The 20,808-nt window shown below is 39.0% G+C and overlaps 1 protein-coding gene across 15 annotated transcripts in view; it reads right to left on the minus strand.

Moving 5' to 3' along the window:
* The window catches only part of LEF1 (lymphoid enhancer binding factor 1), a 115,234-nt gene that overhangs the window by 16,566 nt on the left and 77,860 nt on the right, over positions 1-20,808 (minus strand). For 6 of the 15 annotated variants that reach the window (XM_087875557.1, XM_087875561.1, XM_087875556.1 and 3 more), the window contains 4 exons: positions 13,508-13,630; positions 10,640-10,802; positions 3,555-3,662; positions 1,368-1,416 (listed from right to left, as the gene is read on the minus strand). In XM_087875557.1, coding sequence (XP_087731683.1) covers positions 1,368-1,416; positions 3,555-3,662; positions 10,640-10,802; positions 13,508-13,630 — 443 coding nt within the window. Of the gene's footprint in view, positions 1-1,355; positions 1,417-3,554; positions 3,663-10,639; positions 10,803-13,507; positions 13,631-19,210; positions 19,295-20,808 lie in introns of all 15 variants that reach the window. The other 9 variants (XM_034442247.3, XM_034442248.3, XM_087875555.1 and 6 more) reach the window with 3 other exon arrangements.

Consider the following 20,808-nt stretch of genomic DNA (forward strand, 5'->3'; position numbering starts at 1 on the left):
TGATTTCCTCTGCCTTTTATGGTTCTTATACCAGCCATTTTTATTTTTTTAAAAAGAGAGAACCTCACTGATGCTTTCAGCAGAAAGATTTTAAACCACTATTTTTCTATATTTTTTTTAAAAAATGTACTGTATGTTAATATAAAGTCTCCTTTGAATGCTGCTTGATTCTTCAGTTTTATTGGCAACAATATGGAAGTAGTTTGTCATGGCGTCTTCTCGGAAGAATCTACAACCCTGGGATTTCCTATTATTCTTCTATCCAAATATTTTACAGGTCTGTTTAGCTTTCTGAATTTACTCATTCATAATTTATCCATGAGATTCAGGAGTGGGCTGCTGCTGGTTATAACAATTGGTTTGCCCAGCACTGAAAATGTGAGCACACGTGCGTGCATGTTTGATTCGCTCACGTGAGCCCCTTCCGCGCATGCGCACAGCCTTCTGCACATGCGTGTGGCTTCAAAAACATGGCAATATAGGACAGGATAGCGCCGGGGCAGGTGGGCGGGCGGCGGGCCCACCCGCAGGTCACAATTACCGGTTCACCCAAACCAGTCCAAAACGGCAGCAGCCCACCTCTGGCGAGATTTATTGATTCATTTACATGGCTCATAAACTGATCCAACTGACTCTTCTCCAATGAAGAAATATGTTGATCTAAAACCTCTGCTTAACAGCCCCAAAAAGAGAATATTCTTAACCCTTCTGGAACTCAGTAATGGGTTAATGAAGCTAAAATGCAATTTACAGCACGGCGAAACAAAACAGCTTCTCAAGTAATGTTTCCTGAATCTAAGCAATGGTACCAAAGAATAAAAGGCAGTTGACTTTTTGTCATTGCTTCTTAATTTTTTTGAACTGGTACTGCTTATATAAGTTGATAGTAGTTAGTTTTATAATTTTCAATAATAATTCATACATGGACAGTCTTTCAGTAATTTCTCATGCATGGACAATCTTCGGTAAAGATTATCCATGCACGAGAAATTTGGCAGGACAAGCTGACCTATTAGAGGCTGTTCTCCCCCCTCTTTATTGATATAGATTTGGCAAAGAAGTTATAATAACCTACTGGTGCTGTTACTATTTTCCAATCTTTGAGCCTTTACTGACACCCAAAAGAATGGAAATTAATTTCTTCTCCAATTGCTGAAACAAGCCACAGAGCTTCATTCCAAGCATCCTTTTATAATGAGACTAAAACTCTTAGCTTGGGTACATGAGGGCAATAGAGGTGACATCAAAAAGAATTATTAGAATATATATTGTCTTTTATGGAGAGAAATTGACATCTTGGAGCAATGTGCTCAGTCTTTAAAACACAGCCAATAATATTTAACATGAATATCTACCCATAAATATACCTGATGTTGACTCCTGTAGCTTCTCTCTCTTCCTCTTTTTCTTCTTTCCCTTTAAAAAGTAAGACAAAAATTCTTTAGTTATAATAAGGAAATAAATAACAAGAAAATAGATTGTTCAGAATCGTGCGTGCACAGTGGTTAGAATGTAGTACTGCAGTACTACTCACTCCAGGAGTTTGATTCTGAGCGGCTCAAGGTTGACTCAGTCTTCCATCCTTCTGAGGTCAGTAAAATGAGGACCCAAATTGTTGGGGGCAATATGTTGACCCTCTAAACTGCTTAGAGAGGGCTGTAAAGCATTATGAGCAGCTTATAAGTCTAAGTGCTATTGCTATATAAGCAATCCTAAAATATTCTATGTTGTGTCTCTGTTTCTATAATTCTCAAGGATGAATGTTAAATTTTGCCTATATTTTATTGCAGACAAGCTATTTTTGTTTATATTAACTTCCGCCATTCTTGTCAGATTGACAAGAGGCAGGCGATCATAGAGTTCACAACAATCTCACCAAAAGTTACTTGCAAACCCCTTTTCAGATGCAGTAGACATTCCCTTCAATGGAGGACCAGTGTGACAGAAATTCTAGAAAAAGCTTTTTTAATGATCCAGAAATGTGAGAGAGGAAAAGAACTTGCTTGCTGAGAATTGCAGAACAGTTCCTGTACTATTGTTGTACTATTTATTTAACTTTATGCTACAAGAAATCCTGGATTGCAACATCTGTATCAGCCTCCTGGAGTAAGCATGGGCTTTTCCTCATACATGGCAACCCCAGTAAACTTCACCATAACCTCAAAATTCCTCTGCTAGTTTTGCATAGTAGATCAGGTTTTATTCATCATTCACAACCACTGAAAGCACGGGGGTGGGGAGGAGAGAATTCATTAAAAATTACAATATGGCATTGCACTAAAGAAAATATCCTTCACAAGCTATTTGTGAGACATAGAATTGGAACAATGTGTGTATCATGAACATTTAAGGGGGAGAAAAGTAATCAAACTCAATATATAGTTACTGTTGGCTAACTAGAATCTAATTTGAGAAGCTGCTCAAAGTATTGCTGAGAAGTCTTAAAGGAGTTTACAATCCCCATGCTAAGAATCAAAATATCTACTAATGCTCTTAATTTCCAATAGTTGGATAGCGTGTTATCCTTTTTTTTTCTTTCCATCTTAGCATAATTCATTAAAACCGAATAAGGTTTGCAAAATGGACTGACACATAAACTGCTTTGTTAAATGAATGTAGGTACTAGGCAAAGATGATTCACTGTGCTCTGAAGCTCCTTGGCTCTTTTATGGAATTTGACTAAGGCAGTAAGTCTATTTATCTGGCATTAACTAGGCACATGAGATTAAGGATATATCCCACTATCGATTGAAATCTTAATGAATGTGTGAGAGACTATATTTTCAAAGTCAGAACTATGGCTGGGATTAGGCACTTCTTTGAATTGTTTATTTTAAGAGTCATCAAGGCCCTGTCTTAGCTAACTCTCAGATAAATAAGTCTCTGGCTATCGTTAAGTATGGATTTTTCTTAAGAAACTATTTACAAAGTTAATGGAAGACATACTGTTTAATTGTAATGAAATATTGTTATAATTTGCTGGGCGAAAATCTTATTTTGGGGGTGAGGAGGAGAAGAACTCACAATTTCATAAAATGCTGTTTACTTGGTTTTTTAAAACAATAACAGATATCCCACAGCCAAAAGGATTGCTGCTCAACTCAATGCACTCTACATTTTGTTTGCTTTAGGACAACTATACACACACAAATTTCACATTGCCAAGATAAATTCCAAGATAATTCCAGTAGGACATCATTCAAATGACAATCATTGTCATGTGTATTCATTAACCATAGGATAAGCCTATGTCAAAACAGTGATCAGTTTTATCCCTCCGCCGAGATATGCAAAACAATTATCTAATACTAAATTGCCATTCTGATGTATTTTTCAAATAGGCATAAAGCTGGACCAAAAAAACCCCCAAACAAGCAAGAACATTTGTAATCCATTTGTACATGTAAAAATGGTCCTAAAAAGAGAGAAGAGAAAAATGTATGGAGCTCAAACTGAACAAAATGCCAATGCAATGACCTTTTGTTCCATGTGCACATTCAGATTGCTGTGTCTTCCTTACAACAAGATCCAGACAATATAAATACAAAGCTTACGTAGTTGTCTCTTGCAGACCAGCCAGGATACAGTTGCATGTGTAGCTGCCTTTCTTTCCGGGCGAGTTCGTAATATTTTGCCTGTTCTTCACGCGACAAGGCATGCCACTGCAAGTGAAGTGGGGAAACAAAAGAATAAGCTACAGGTGCAGACATCTCTAGATACGAATTCCAATTTATTCCAGTGCATGGAAAAATACAACTCCAGAATCTGTAGAGATTCTCAGTCATTCAGGTCATGGTTGTCCCAAAGGTGCTTTTTCAGGAGGCAACTGGACTTTCTTGTTTTTCCTTTTGAAGACGTTTCGCTTCTCATCCAAGAAGCTTCTTCATCTCTGACAGGATAGTGGGGAATGGAAGGATTTATATTTCTTGCAGACAGCCGCCAATCTGCATCCTTTTAGAGGATCCTTGAAGACTACAGGAACCAGGAGCACTACTCAGGTGACCCTGAGGGCACAGATAAACCTCCAAGTGCTTCTAGAACTCTCTAAAAGGATGCAGCTTACCAGCTGTCTGCAAGGAATATAAATCCTTCCATTCCCCACTATCTTCTCAGAGCTGAAGAAGCTTCTTGGATGAGAAGCGAAATGTCTGCAAAAGAAAAAACAAGAAAGTCCAGTTGCCTCCTGAAAAAGCACCTTTGGGACAACTCCAGAATACTTGCATGTTACCAATGGCAATATAAGAAACTTGCACAATGTGTACAACTGATGTCAGGCAGATGAGTTTTTGAGTTTTTAAATATGCAATTTTTGACATTTTGTGAGGAAGGACTTTGAGAAAACACGAGAACAGAGGGACAACGTGTATGTTTTCCTGCTTCTCTTGCCTTTTCTATAATCTGATGACTTTTGATCAGGCAGCCAAAATTTTGCAGCACGATTTGCCGATAATCAGCGGGAAAGGTTCTGCAAAAAATTGTCTAGGGTTAATATAATAACTCACCATTTGCATGCGTCTATATTTCTTGACCGGAGAGTGTGAATATGCAGTATGACAGGGACAGCTGGAATGCATGGAGTTAAATATTGAAACAGATCTGACTACATTTGGGGTGGAGGGGCAGCAGATGGTATTGCAACAAGAGAGACAGCTAAGGAATGATAGTCTGAAGCCACAGAAACAAATCCAAAACAAAACTATAAAACCCAGAAGAGCAAAAGCCAGGCAGTGTGTCTGGTGGAAACTTTGAATAAATATGGCTTTCACATGACAATGAATGAAGATGATGATACCCAATTATATATCTCTTCCACTGATAAATTAAGCAATGCCAGGAATATCTTATCTCAGTGCCTGGAGGCTGTAAGGTCTGGAGGGGAAACAACCCCTAACAGGCTTCAGTTGAATCCTGGCAAAATTGAACAGCTTTAGTTTTGGGGGCCTGTTGCTTCAAGGACTATGTCATCTTTGGATAGGGGTCATACTGCTCCAGACTGATATGGTGCACCCTCTGGGGGTCCTTCCGGACTTAGATTCTTGCTTGAAGAGTAGGTAACGTTAACTCATGTCTGGGAAGGCTTTTGCATAACTTCATGTTGTATGTCAGTCGCACCCATTCCTGGATTGGGAAGCTCTGCCCCCAGACACTCATACCTTAAGTCACTTCCAGATTGGACTACTGTAATATGTTCAATATGGAGCTGACCTTGAAGAGGATCTGGAAGTTTCAACTGATGCAGAATGCAGCAACATGGGCAATTCTGTGTTCTCAGAATTTCCACTCTGAGTTGCATTGGCTGCCAGTTTGCTTCCATCTCCAATTCAAGGTGCTGATTTAAAGCCCTTCATAGCATAAAACTGGGTTATCTTAACAACCATCTTTCCCAATTATATCACAGTCCATCCCATGAAACTTGGCAAAAAAGGTAAGTTGTTGCTACCATCTGCTAGGGTGATGGGTCCCAGAAGGTGAGCTTTCTCTGCTGTAGTGCCCACCATATGGAACATTCTTTCCAACTCAGGTTTGTTCCTCTCTTTTAATGTTACAGAAGTCCCTCAAGGACCCCAGAGAACAGAAGACATTTTTAAGATGGCTCCACTAGCATGGTTGAGATATTTACTTTTTTCCATGCCTTGTAGTTTTGTACATTTTAAATGTTTGTACTATTTTATATATTTTATATTGTTTTTATCTCTGGGTTGTTTTGTTTACATGTTCTTTGTCACCCAAAGTCATGAAATGAGCAACTATATAAATCTAAAAAAGTAAATAAAGGCAATTGCAATATTTAGGATCATGGAGATGGTGCCATAGGAATCAACTGGAGAGGAAGACCTTTTTCTAACTGCTTTTCACAGATTAGTCATAGCAATGAAATCTTGAAGAGATGCATTTAAGAATCAGTAATAGTAATCAAAAATTAAAATGTATCCATCTTCTTTTTATAACCATGCAATCCTGAAGCACTCACTGAATGATTTCTGAGCAACAGCTTAGCAACAACAGAATGTTCTTTGGAAGGCTAATCAAAATCTTCCACCTTGAGGTGTTTTTGGTCACATTTCCAATCGTGTGGATATTTCAGCTACAGGCTGTTATTTTCCTAGTTCCCAATGAAAGCCCTTTAAAGAACCACTTCTTATTGTCGAGCTTAGTACTTACATTGTTTAAAAACCAAACCCTGTAGTTTAACATTCCAAAAATACTGAACCTGAGGCAATTTTTTTTAGAACAAGTGAACTGCTCTTCTATTGCACATATACACAACCTTCCCTGAACCACAGCAGCCTTCGCCCTTCAAGCAGCAGCCTGATCCAATCGCTGCAGCTGCCCATCAGCTGTTTCACAGCAGGAAATTAGGGTAGAAGCCTGCAGTTTCCAAGAGCTAGGCAGCAGGAAACATGGGAGGGAGCCAAGAAGAGAAATGAAGTGCCAAAGACACACTGCATTACCAAGGAAGGAGAGCTGTTTAAAAATATTAGTAATGGAAGTTTGGGAGAAATCTTATCTTTTAGACACATAACCAAATCATAATATTCTGAATTATCTGCCATTCAATCACATTTTAGGCCACATAAAACTTGGCTGTTGCAACCCAACATTTTGAGGTTATTGATTTTACTTTATATTTTGCATTTTGTTTTATTGTGGTAAAGCCAGCTTCAATGCTTATAAAGCAGTAAAGCAGGGATACGTGTAACATTATAACATTTAAATTTTAAAAATTAGCCTCAACAGTTATCTACTGTTCTCTAATGGGCAATACAAAACATGTGTACAACTGAATGCGTAGTGTAATCAGTTAGTTTGAAATATATTATTTACAGATGGGGTGAGCTTTCAAGACAGCAGAATTTCAATCCTTTAAAACAAAGCAAAACATCCTGTCCTATTCTTTTCTGAAATAACCCTAGACAGAGGCTTCTCACTAAAGCTTTGGCTAGAATCCCACAATGCTATTTCTCCTTTCACTACAATGCAATTTCAGTTTTTTGCCATCTGCTACTATATACAAACTATGCTTTTAACAGATCGGTGCAAATATTAGAAAAATGATATTTGCACTATTATGCCAATAGCCAAGTCCTACATGAATTGGTAGATGCTCAGAGCCAACTGAACTCAGATACAAATAACTATAAAGACAAGATTTCTCTGGGATAGCCAGGTATTCAAAACGTAGGGTCAGTACACAGGCTATTGATAAGGCCACAATTTATGTAGAAGTAGCCTGAATGAGAAATCTTTAATATGCTTCCTTGTTTAAAATGTTTCACTTTTGATACTTGCTAAAATGTTGGCGTAAAAAACCATAACATGGTAGGCATAAAATGGGGACAATGTATAAAACTAATTTTAATTTTTAAGTCTCCTTCCAGTAGAATTCAATTCCAAATATTTTTCTTGACAATAATGTGGAAATGGCTTTCTTTCTAAATCTGTTCTACCAGGTCATTTTTTTTAAAAAAAATCCAGTATAACTTACTGGAAAAATTTCCTATAGCACTCCAACCAAATATTAACCAAGCTCGATGCTATCTAACTGAGACAAGTCCAGCCACCTGCTGAAAGTATGTGGAATCTTAAGGAGGCAGAGCACATGTTGAAAAAAGAATTGGAAAATATCCTTATGGCATATTACCCACTAAGCAATCAGCACTCTAGACAACCTCAAATCAAAGAATAACATCTAGATTCATAATCCCAAAACCCATCCAGAAAAACCCACTCTCAGTTTATCTTGAGACTTTATAAGTATTAACCTATAAGCAAATACTCTATACCAGAGGTGTCAAACTCGATTTCATTGACAGCCACATCAGGGTTGTGTTTGATCTCATGGGGGTGGGATGGGCATGGCCAGGGTGGGTGTGGTCAGCATGATGTCACTTATGTCGGGGATGCCTTTGGTGGCCCGAGCGCTCTGCCAGCAAAAGTGGGCTCCCGAACTCCGTTTTTCGCTGGGATGGCCTCCTACAACCCTCTGCCAGCAAAAACAGAGCTTGCGGGTACCATGCATGGCCCTTGTGAGCTCATTTTTTGGCTGGGACGGCCTTCTGCAACCTTCTGCCAGTGAAAATGGAGCTCGGGAGGGCCATGTGTGGCCCACACGAGTTCTGTTTTCGCTGGCACAGGCACCGCGGGCCAGTCCTTCACTATTTCCAGGATGGCCCCGTGGGCCAGATCTAAGCACCCCGTGGACCAGATCCAGCCCCCAGGCATTGAGTTTGACATCCCTGCCATATATTATAGAGGATGTAGGAATTATCCTGGGAGACAAAAGATATCTTAAGTAATGAAGAAAATTATCAAAATATAGACAAGAGCTTAAGCTAATTCAGTGTTTGGGGAAAAAAGTAAGAATTTCTAATCATATGACATGTTTAGGTAACATAATAATCAAACACATAACACATGCTTTGATGGGACCAAGCAATAAACATTATAGTATTCATAGCATAGAAGCTCCTAATCACTCTGACGCCAAGATTAATTTTATAAACTAAGGGTTTATGTGCCTGCAAGCACAGATCAAGATCTGAAGGAAGTAAAAAGCGTAAGAGTCACAACTTAAAAAAAAAACATTTCGGCTACTTTTGGTACACATATATTTTTATAAAAATGTGTTGTAATAATATTTTAACATGATTGGGGGGTTGATTAGAACTATTTCCTCTCCCTGCAAAAGCTGTGTAAAGCAGAAAATTAAGTATGTGGTGTTGATGTTGAGAATTGCCTACTGTATCTATACATCACTTCCCACAGGAAAAGGCAACTCAATCTCATTGTGAAATACAGATTTTCTGGCCTCTTTTGAAAATAAGCTATTTAATTTGTTATACAACACAAATCTAGCTATCTGTTCCAACAACTTTACACCGCAGAGGGACTGAGATGCTGTTTGCTATTGACTTTATTTCATGCAACCATCAAACTCTTGCAAGCAAAGAAATCTGGCAAGAGTTCCTTTTCCCATATGACTCCTAGTTGTAGAAGCGAGAACAAAGAGTATGGGGACTGAGAGAAATTAAATACATATGGCAGCCAAGGGGGAAAAAATCATCATAGAATTTTTGGGTTTACTTTAAGTTATCTGATCACTTCTTCTAAATTACAACAGCATATAGGTAATCCTCGACTTACAACCATTCATTTAGTGACCATTCAAAGTTACAACAGTCCTGAAAAAAAATGACCTATGACCCTTTTTCACAGTTAAGATGGTTGCAGAATTCCCGTGGTCATGTGAATAAAATTTGGGCACTTGGCAACTGGCATATACCTCATTTTTAATGTGTGCCAGTGTGTTCACAGAAAAAGATGATAATAACAGTTGTCTTGTCTTGCCTTGCTTTGCCTTACGTCTTATCTATCCTATCCTATCCTATCCTATCCTATCCTATCCTATCCTATCCTATCCTATCCTATCCTATCCTATCCTATCCTACGCTACCCTACCCTACCCTACCCTACCCTACCCTACCCTACCCTACCCTAGCCATCTTATCTTATATCTATATTTATGAGAGTTGCTGGCATGGATGCACCTCTGGCCTCCTCTCAGGATGCAAATTCGGAGGAGGAAGAGGTTGGTCCTGGCACATCTGGGGAAGTGAGTACAGGGGGGCATCGAGACACAGACCAGAGAGTGGAGGGCTCCAGCTCAATGGAGCAACCACAGCAGAAACGACTAGTTGGGCACCAGGCAGAGAGACCCATAGCTGTAGCAGGTTAGCCTGGAGGCTTCAGAAGAAGAACAGGAGCAGCTGCCTTCAGTCAGCAAGTATGAGGGGATGGAGTCCATACCTCCCCACCCCCCGTCCAAGTATGTGCAGGGCGGAGAGGCAACAGGCACAACGACAATTGGCCAGGTTACTGGTGAGGAAGCAGCCTCGCTCACTGTGAATGGCCACCCCAGCGTTACCTAGTTAATTCCATGCAAAGAGATGGGCTTTGCTGGGCTTTGCCTGGTTTCCTTGATCCATATTTCTGCTTCCTGTGTGTTTGAATCTTGGACTTGCTCTTGGGACAGTGTATCATGCTTAGTGGACTGCTTCTGGCCAGGAACTCTTGTGCCGCCCAAGTCCTGCCAGGTTTGGTGACTGAACCTGCTTTTTGTTGGGTACCTGAGAACTGCAGGGGGTTTGAATAAAGACTTCTCACTCAATGTGGTGTGTGTGTGTGTGTGTGTGTGTGTGAATAGGGCAGCACACTGGCTCAGGTATCACCATTTGTAACCTTCACTCCTGGCTTCCAACAAGCAAAGTCAATGGAGGAAACCAGATTCACTTAGTGACTGCATGATTCATTTAACAGCTGCAGCGATTCCCTTAGCAACAATGGCAAAAAAAAAGTTTAGAAAATGAGGACCAACTCACTTAACAACTGCCTTGCTTAGCAATGGAAATGTTGGGCTTAATTGCGGTCGTAAGTCAAGGACTAAGCTGTAGTCAATTTGTGAAAAAATATGGGGGAGAACTCGTACGTGAGGTCTAATGCAACAATCAGGATAATTGAAACTGAATCTCAACCCAACAACTCTGGAGGAGGCAAACCTGAGGCTAATGGAACATGGTGAGTTAAATACTATAGACTGAACACACAATATGCATATACGCAAAAACACATTTCTTCATACCCTTCTGCCGAGAATCTGGTTGATGGCTGCGCTTTCTTTCAGAGTACATTCTGCTACAACATTCGCTCTCATCTCTTTCATGTATAACATGAAAGCGTTCAGAGGTTTCTTAATGTGAGGTCTTTTGGGCTCTTGTTCTTTCCTCTGTTCATGCTGAGGCTTCCTAAAGGTAACAGGAGGAAAGAGAACATACAGAAGAGTGCAATTGATACCGTGTTCATTTTTAAGGGATATTTATTTTATACTGCATTTCAGGTGATCAACAGATATCTCTTCATTTCTACTGGGCAATATTCGCTAGGTTATTTCAGAGTTCAGGCATAAAGAAAAAGAAAGAAGAAAGCAAAAAATAATTTCTCATTTCCATCTAGATCAGGGGTCTCCAACCATGGCAACTTTAAGCCTGGCGGACTTCAACTTCCAGAATTCCCCAGCCAGCAAAGCAAAGCAAAGCTGGCTGGCTGGGGAATTCTGGGCGTTGAAGTCTGATCTAGAAGTATTTTCCTCTGTTATTTGTTAAGAAGTCTTAGAGCTCCTTAACAGTGGCACACACAAATATTTCCAGATGTATTTGAATTTCTGTGGCTATATGATATGCACATTTATAGCAGTACATGGCTGTTAAGAGAAACTTGTGGATAAACTACCATATTTTTCAGAGTATAAGACGCACCTACCTTTTTTGATGAGGAAAACAAGAAAAAGAAATCTGCCTCTGCCTCCCAGCAATTTTGCCTTTTTGCAGCAAACAGCAAATAGCCTGCTTTACTTTCAGCATAGCTTGATTAGCACAAGAAAAAAAAAATCTGCTCCCAGCAATTTACCTCCTTGTAGCAAGCAGCAGAGGCCCACGCAAAACAGCTGAGAGCAAAACAGCTGAGAGTTGGGAGGCCAATCCAATCAACTTGTGCTAATTAGGATGTGCTGAAGTTGAAACGAGCTGTTTCTTCTTGTGCTTGCTGCAAGAGGTAAACTGCTGGGAGGCAGAGCCCAAAGGGTGGGGGCCAGTGGGTGGGTGGGGCTACATTCAGTGTATAAGATACACCTAAATTTTCACCCCCTTTTAGGGGAGGAAAGGTGCGTCTTATACTCCAAAAAATACGGTAATAATTAACAATGCAAGGATCAATAGTCAGAGGTGTTGGAGAGTAGAATTTTCTGTAATATGAGAATTAGAACAAAACACAATACTTTAAAGACAGAGGTGGGCTGCTGCCAGTTTGGACCAATTTGGGCAAACCGGTAGTTCCATCCAGGGGCTGGGCCCGCCCACCCAGGCGTATCCCGTCCTATAAAATCGTCGTGTGTTTGCTGTCGCGTGCATGTGCGGAAGGCGCGTGAACGAAGCAAGCTCTCTCACTCTCACATTTTCGCGTTCTGTGCGAACCAGTTGTTACAGTATGTGATGCCCACCTCTGTTTAAAAATAAATGAGACTGCTTCCATCCAACCTATTTAAATTGTATAAAATGTGTTTCTGAAATATCTGAAGAAGGAACAGTAATAAGCTACCTCCTTTAGAAAAATAATTTCCATCTTTTTCATAAAATAGAAAGGCTGAAAAACAAAGTTCAAGTCTTCAAAGGCTAACTCTGGGAATTATTGTAACTTAAAAGAGTGTTATCTCTATCTATGACCAAGTCAAAAGCAATCTAATTTTGGTCTTATTTGGTAGTTTTATGAATATGTCCCATATCTGTGTTAATCTACAACATTTAATTTTTATTTATACAGTGTATATATATATACATATACATATACATATACATATACATATATATATATATATATATACACACACACACACACACACACACACACATACACACACACACACACATATACATACATACATACATATATACAATTTGTATTTAATTGTGCTTTTTAAATAAAATTCAATAAATAAATAAAATAAAATGCCTATTCTTCCTTGAAATATGATATGTTTAAACTATACTTCTTTGTTAGAACTGAGAATATAAAATCAGAAAGAGATTCTACAATCCAAAGCCCCCATCCGAAGGAAACATATTTGCAGTTATCCAAATATTTTTATTTCTCCATGTTAATACGAGATAGATAAATTTTGATAATCCATAATACATTTCACAATGCAGATCTAGGTTGGATCATATTAAAATTGGAACACCAGAAAGGCTTTCATTTAACTTGATACTACATGAGTTACCTCAGTGTAAACAGCTTCAATATTCAAGGTCAGGAGTAATTTTTCCCAAGGGACTACATGAAAAGTTGGGATGTTGTGAATGGCCAAATCAATAGGGCTGGGAAGGTGCCTCAGCACACATGCATGCATATATGCAGTGGTGGGATTCAAGTAATTTAACAACCAGTTCTCTGCCCTAATGATTTCTTCCAACAACCAGTTTGCCAAACTGCTCAGAAAGTTAACAACTGGTTTTCCTGAAGTGGTGTGAACTGGCTGAATCCCACCACTGCATATATGAATATATATATATATATATATATATATATATATATATATTATATTTCATATATATATGAAAAAAAATGTAGCAGCCACCTTCAAAATAAAAGCAATGCAGCTGTATTGTGTACATGGAGTACACTTATTTAGTTTTGATTACTAATTTTTTGATTGACCTCACATGGGACAGACAGGGATAGCCAAAGGGCCATATATGGCCAAGGGCTGTAAAATGCCCAGGTCTCTTAAAGGTACAGAAAATACAAGGCTATATTCATAACTTAGGCACATATCCAACACTTTATTTTAAGGATCAGCAGGGGAAAAAGCCCTTCATCACAACTATTGCCATGTCCACTTGGTTCCCAGGGAATGCAGATTAAGGATTGTTAAAAGACTTGGAAAAGTCCAACTCACACGTGCATTAAGTCACTGTCTGTGTGTGGATGTTCTTGTTTGACTTGAGGTGTTACAATTGCAGGGTGAGGGATTCCAGTTGCGTGGGGTCCCGGAGGACCTGGGATCATATGATGTGAAAACCTACAAAGGATGAAAAAGGGCAAGTCTTTTTCATAATGGCAATTTTCTCTTAGCATTGAACAATTATATGAATCACAAGGAAAGCCTAGGAAGAAATATTTCGTATTAGGCTAGCAACAAAAATATTAAGATGCCTATATTTGACAGCTAAGATAGGGACAGAGTAAACAGGATTATTTTTGTCCTTTAATCCTGGAGAAATGTTGCAGTAGATATCTTGTATTATATGCAAAGAAATTCAATGCCTCCAACAATTCTAAAAACACATACAGTAGGAAACATAATGCTAATTTCATCCTAGCTCCATAAAAATATTTTCTCACATAAATATAACATTAAAGTTACCCACCACCAGCTAAAAAAAGGAGGAATGGTCATGCAGAAAGAAAATAAGGTTGAGAAAAAATTGCATTTCCTTGAGAAGCTATAACTTTCTAATTGTATAATCTAAATCCCAGGATCAATGTGTTCAATAATATTTATCTTGTCTCTATGATATGTGACTCATGCCTCAGGCACATGATACACTCACCACTCACCTCCTGATACTATTGTCCTTCAATATTGAACATTGTCCCTTTCCCATCTGGCTGCTTCTATAACTGATCTTTTAAGAGACTGCACATGTGCACTTCGGCCTTTTGGTATGTTATCGGGGGTGGGCTGCTGAGGGTTCGCAGGGGTTCGGGAGAACCTCTAGCTAAGATTCTGTGCAGTTCGGAGAACCCCCAAATCTCACTCCTGGCTGGCCCTTCCCACCCTGCCCCGCCCCTCCCAGGCTGACCCTGCCCACCCTGCCCCACCCCTCCCAGGAGTCCCCACGCGGCCCATTTTGGATGCAGGTAAGTGAAGGGTGCGCATGGAGGCTCGGGAAGGGCAAAAACGGGCCTACTGGAAGTTCAGGAAGGCTGGAAATGGGCCCATGTCTGGCCTCCAGAGGGTCTCTGGAGCCTGGGAAGGCCGTTTTCACCCTCCCAGAGGCTCAAAAAAAGACTCTGAAGCCCAGGGAGGGCAAAAAAAACCCCTCCCGCCATGGTACAGGAGGCCAACTAGGCCATGCCCACCACGGTCATGCCCATCCGACAACTGGGCAGGGAACCCCTTGCTAAAATTTTTGAAGCCCACTCCTGTATGTTATCTATTATTAGTGTATACAGGGTATATATTATAAATGTATGCAGGGACACAGCCTATCAGTGTTAAAGATAGAGAATGCACACACTTCTGAGTGCCATGAAGAGGTGGGAAGCTTTTGAGAGGAAGAAAAATTATCTCATTATTACTGGGACAGCAAAGCCTCATTTTCCAAAATAACTTGCTGTGTTATGTACCTATAATTATAGTTCTTTTGAGTAGCCATATGTGAATGCTCACACAAGAATTATACACTTGTGTTTACAGACTTGTTTGGTGACAATGCTACCCCTGGGTACACAAACATTGGCATGTTCCTACCAAGCCAGGTTTGGTGTAGTGGTTAATGTATTAGCCTAGAAACCAGGAGGAGAAACCCACCTCAGGGTTGTTGTTCTTGTGGAGAAAATAGAAGGAGGAAGGAGTATTAGATGTGCTCACCACCTTCTTTTATAAAATAAAGGTGGAATATAAATAAATAAAAAGCCACCACAACAGATCCAGTACTGAAAGTTCCTGAGACCAAAAAACAGGACAAGCTATGAGAATGCATAGATGGCATTCAAACAACTGCATTTACAGTTAATTGAGGAGCCGAGGTGGCGCAGTGGTTAGAGTGCAGTACTGCAGGCTACTTCAGCTGACTGCTAGCTACAGTTCAGCAGTACAAATCTCATGGGCTCAAGGTTGACTCAGCTTTCCATCCTTCCGAGGTGGGTAAAATGAGGACCCAGATTGTTGGGGGCAATATGCTGACTCTGTAAACCACTTAGACAGGGCTTTAAAAGCACTATGAAGCTGTATATATTGCTATTGCTATTGCTAATTCTTTATGAAACAAGGATATCTATCCACATGAGTGCATATACTGTATTAATGCATAGAGAAGGAAAGGGTCCAAGATGTAGTAGAGCTTTTATGAAACACTTCAGAGTATCAACTGGAAAATGTTTCAATAGCAAGAATGGGTAATAAAATTTAAGACATCACCACTGAAGAGAAACTTGAGTTGTTGCAGCTGGAACTGAGCTGACAAGAGAAGGTTTACTCCTCTCTTACTTCTTAGCGTTGGTGGAAGTGAGCAGGGCAAGCCTTTTAAAACCTTTAAACACTTTACGGACATTTTCTCCAATGCAAATATTAGCTAAGTGTCAAACCATAGAGAATCCGACTGATCTCTCAAAGAGATGAAGGCATCACCGAACATTACTGCCTGATAGGAGGCTTGGAGGAAGATGAGGAGCTTCAGAGTCTGCCATCCATAAAGCTTGCTCCCAGACAAGAGCAAATAGTGTGATGAGCCTGCTTAATAAATGCCGGGTGGTGTTTAGATAGGTCTACTGTGTAACTCTCACCAAGCAAATAAATCCATGTGAAGGGGAAACCTTAATTCCTACAATGCAGAGTTGTGAAACAGAGCCCTTAAGATCATAAAGTTGGCCAACTGCCTGTCACAAGACAATGTATGAAGCCTTAAATAACAGTTTTAAGGAGTTTTGAAGAAAAGTTGAGATACTTTTAAATAAAATTGGGAGGAGGAAAGAAATAACCATATTGGACAAGCACGTCCTGTCCAAATATGAAATTGCGGCTGTTGTAATGGTTGAAGACAAACTGGAAGAGTTTAGAGGGAGATGTTCCTAGTTACCCAGTATGGTGTGTGTGTGTGTGTGTGTGTGTGTGTGTGTGTGTGTGTGTGTCATCAAACAATTATATAAGCTCTAAAAGATCCCAATCTACACTCTGCAGAGGTTCATAATCCATGTATATACAATAAATTAGAGTGTTATTGTTTCCGACACGCACGTATGGAAATGTTGAACTGAGAGCTGCCACTCAATTAATTCTTACATTCACTCCTGTGCAGATTTGCATGGTTGCACCCAATCAAAGTAATGAGAAGAACATATAATGCCAGGAACTTGGAGCTGCAATGCTCTACGTAATGAAATGCAGGTTTTCTCTCTTCTCAGACATTTAAAGCACTACACACCGGTGTGTGCCTCTTAAAGCAAAATAGCTACTGCATACCACAAGGACTACTTGGGGCAGTTTTACACATTACACACTGAAAAGGATTTCCAGCATAGATCCTACCTCATGCTATCTCTTCACTTCTTTATTTAAAAAAGATATTCCAGTAAATATTAAATAGCTTTTCATGATTCCAGCAGAATTTTCTGTACTTCATTAGTGAAGCCATTCAAACTATTACCAGTTTAACAGCAGACCATTCTGCTAATGTTATAAAAAGCTGGGGAACATGTGTAAATTGAATAGATAAAATCAATAACGCCCCAATGTTTTAAAGATCATCATAATGGTGGTGGCAGTGGCAGTGACGGGCAACCAATTACTGTCTTTATTTAGCCAAGATTAGTTTCTCACATCGAATATTGGTCCAGATGTGCCAGACATCAACTTTAATATTGACAAAGACTGCATCCTGTGCATGTCAATATACTGCTAGTTGCCAGAATGTGGGCAAGAGTATGTTAGTTTGCAAAATAATCTCTGTTCAGAGATCCTAATCTGCACAGAATAAGATTATTAAACTTGGGGTAAAACTAGAAAAGATTCTGTAAAGAATGAAGCATTGTTAAAGGAGGACTGAATAAAAAAGGAATCAACAGCATGAAAGAAAGTACTTGATGAGGTTGATGAGATTTTTAGAAAGAGAATGATGAGAAATTTAAAGAACAATAGGATTATTTTGTGAAGAAGGTAGAAAGGTATGGAGCAGTACAGTGAATAATACTGGTGCAAACTAGTTTGAGCTATATTTTTTCTTTTTATATTATGCCTTTACTTTCTTTACCTTACTAGTTCTTACTTTTGTTTTTCTGCACTGTGCATAATATTGTCTAACCAATGGTTCTCAATCTGGGGGTGGGGGATGTGATGTCATCATAAGGATTCTGCAAAGACTTGAAGGAATGTTATAGTTTAAACCAGTGGTGAAATCCAAATTTTTTTACCCCTGTTCTGGGGGTGTGGCTTGGTGGGCATGGTGTGGCTTGGTGGGGGTGGCTTGGTGGGGGTGGCAGGGGAAGGATTCTGCAAAATCTCCATTCCCACCCCACTCCAAGGGAAGGATACTGCAAAATTCCCATTTCCTCCCCACTCCTGGGGGAGGATATTGCAAAATCCCCATTCCTACCCCACTCTGGGGCCAGACAGAGGTGAACTGCTCAAAATTTCCACTACCAGTTCTCCGAACTGCTCAAAATTTCCGCTACCGGTTCTCTAGAACCTGTCAGAATCTGCTGGATTTCACCCCTGGTTTAAACCTTGAGTTATGTCTTGGGGCTCCATGGCCATGATCCGTGTCCACAAAAGTTTTTAAAGGGTGATAGAAAAGGTTGAGAACCACTCTAACCCAAAAGAGAATATCAAGATGGGTATATTAGTACCAACTAGTGTTGAAAGCCAATATACCAGGAGAATACAACATTGGAGAACCCTGATTTAGCTAATAATATGTTAATCTGTTAATTACACTGAACTGTATTAACTGTTAAACATGAAAGTAGTGTCTTTGTATTAGTTTGATATTTATTTAGTCTTATCTAGTCTTTCTATACTTCATATGCAAAAACTAGTTGGCAACCTGACACGTTGCATTAATTCATATAAAAATTTGACAGAAAATAGTATAAGATGATAACTAGCATATTAGAAAAAGTTGTATTGAACGTGGCACAACTGTAAATGGGAGGAAATAAAAAGTGTGATTAAACTGAAAACAGTACATGTATTCCACACACCCAGCCAACAAATGTGTTAAATTGTTTTTATTTGTATGTTGCATTTTATTGATATGAGATACATAGAAAATTACAGCGACCTTTGGGTACACCAAGCACAGCATATAGATCCCATATTTTCATACCACAGAAAGATAAGAATGATACAAAATGATGCCACCACCAACACCTAGTTAGTGCTGCCTGCTTGCACTAAAGTTCTTTATTCGTACAGCAATATAACCATGTCTACACAGCTTCTTTTGCCTTAATTGTAAAATAGTTTGGAGCCTGGAAAAGTGTTTCCTATCTTGCATTCTACATTTAAATAGAATGCTTCAGAGAATGGAGAGAGAATACGAAGAAAACTGTCAAAAGTCACCGTTTTATTTTCAGTCATTATGTACAATGATTTCATTGCACTTGTGCTGACAATATTAATACTCTCTGACAAAACTAATACTCTCTTTGGCCTCAGTAAGATTGTTGTATCATAGATTTGATGTCTTTTAATCAGCCAATGATAATTGCAAGCTGTATATACACAGTATTCTATAGACATACACACAGACTTAAATGCAATTTAGCTAATGGGGCAGAGAGAGCAAGCAAAGGCAGCCACCAGGACAAAGCAGAATAGCCAATTCCCCTCCATGTCCAGCATTTGTTCCTGAGCCAGTCATTCCCCACCTACACCTACCTTGACATGGAAGTGTCGACTGAAAGTGAGGATGGGTAGGGATGCCTGAATCCACCTGAGATGGGATATACAGGCTGACCTTGCCTGAGGTCACAGAAGAAAGCAACCCATCAATTATAAAGTAACAGAAGTCAATCTGCCTTTTTCCAAACACCAATAAATAGATAACCAACTAATAACCCGAGTAGCTTATTCTTCACTTCGTAAGAACAAATAAACTAGGATTTATTCTTGCTATATTATGATTATTAAAACAGTAACAAACTGGGAATCCCAGTTTTCACAAAACATGAAAATACCTTCCTGTATTGTTTAGTCACTCCCATGGCAGAAGGAGGAGGAGCCAAACTGGAGCAATCAGGCAGAGGGAACCAATAGCTTTGCCTATTTCTGGTAAAGGGACATTCTTAAAAAATCCTGGGATATTTGGACTCTAACAAAAACATTAACTATATGTTATATTTTAAGCAACTGTGTCTTTTCCCACATTGTGAAGCATTGGAGAGTGTTGTTTGCATACAACAAACTGTCTGAAGCATCTTCTTGAAATTAGATTCAATGTGTGTACACAGCCCAAGTTCATACAGTTTGAATGCAAAACAAAAACCTTGAAAGGGAGTTTAAAATACAAAGAAACTTCTAATATAAACTTCTGTTCTTCTGAATAGATACATGAATAGCTCAATTTGAATGTTTCAAATATTTTGAATCTTTTATGTTTAGTTTACATTGGGTTTTTTTCCCATCGTGAATTAATGCAACTTCTGAATTAGAAGTTAACACACTTGTGTATCAACTTCGGAGAGAATAATTGAATTTTCCTTGAAAGAGTACACTCAATTCTATTCAAGCAGAGCTATTGATTGACAGATTTAAGAAACTGGCATTTTAAAGCTGCTGGCCCTTTCTTATTCTCACCATGGCACTCTTCACACTTAAGTTAACTTCTGTGCATACACGGTAGGTTAGACCATTGCATATGTACACAATTATGCACACACAATTCAAATATCAATCACACAGTACAGCAATAAGCAGAAACGTAAGAGAATTAAGTGCTGTATACTATACTATACTATACTATACTATACTATACTATACTATACTATACTATACTATACTATACTATACTATACTATATTACCAGTATTTTTAATTCAGATTCATCTTTGAAAAAAACGTACGTACAAAGAAGCAAACAATTGTTAAAATTTAAAAGTTGGAACCGAATCTATTCCCACACTCCAAAAAATCTTTCCTTAGTGTAAAAATAGCCACAATAATATAAAAAAACTTGGCCACCAAACTCTTGGCTCTCCTAATTTTCTTCCAATCAAAAAGGTTTATTCAAATAGTTTTAGTATTTTTTGATATGAAATAATACATCATGTAGCAAATGAGTTTTTCTATCTAATGTACCAGCTTTGTCAAAATGACAAATTCTCAAAAGAGTTATAGAGATAGCTCATTAGCATCCTTAATATTATCTTAAAATTACAAAAATTTAGATCACTACAATTCTTTCCCCCCCCCCCCATTTGTTTATGTCAGATACACTCTTGCTAAGCAATACTGCATCTGATTGACTCCTTGGAAGA

Source organism: Pantherophis guttatus, chromosome 8, assembly GCF_059756535.1.
Source record: "Pantherophis guttatus breed Tessera chromosome 8, ASM5975653v1, whole genome shotgun sequence".
In the NCBI taxonomy this organism is placed as follows: domain Eukaryota; kingdom Metazoa; phylum Chordata; class Lepidosauria; order Squamata; family Colubridae; genus Pantherophis; species Pantherophis guttatus.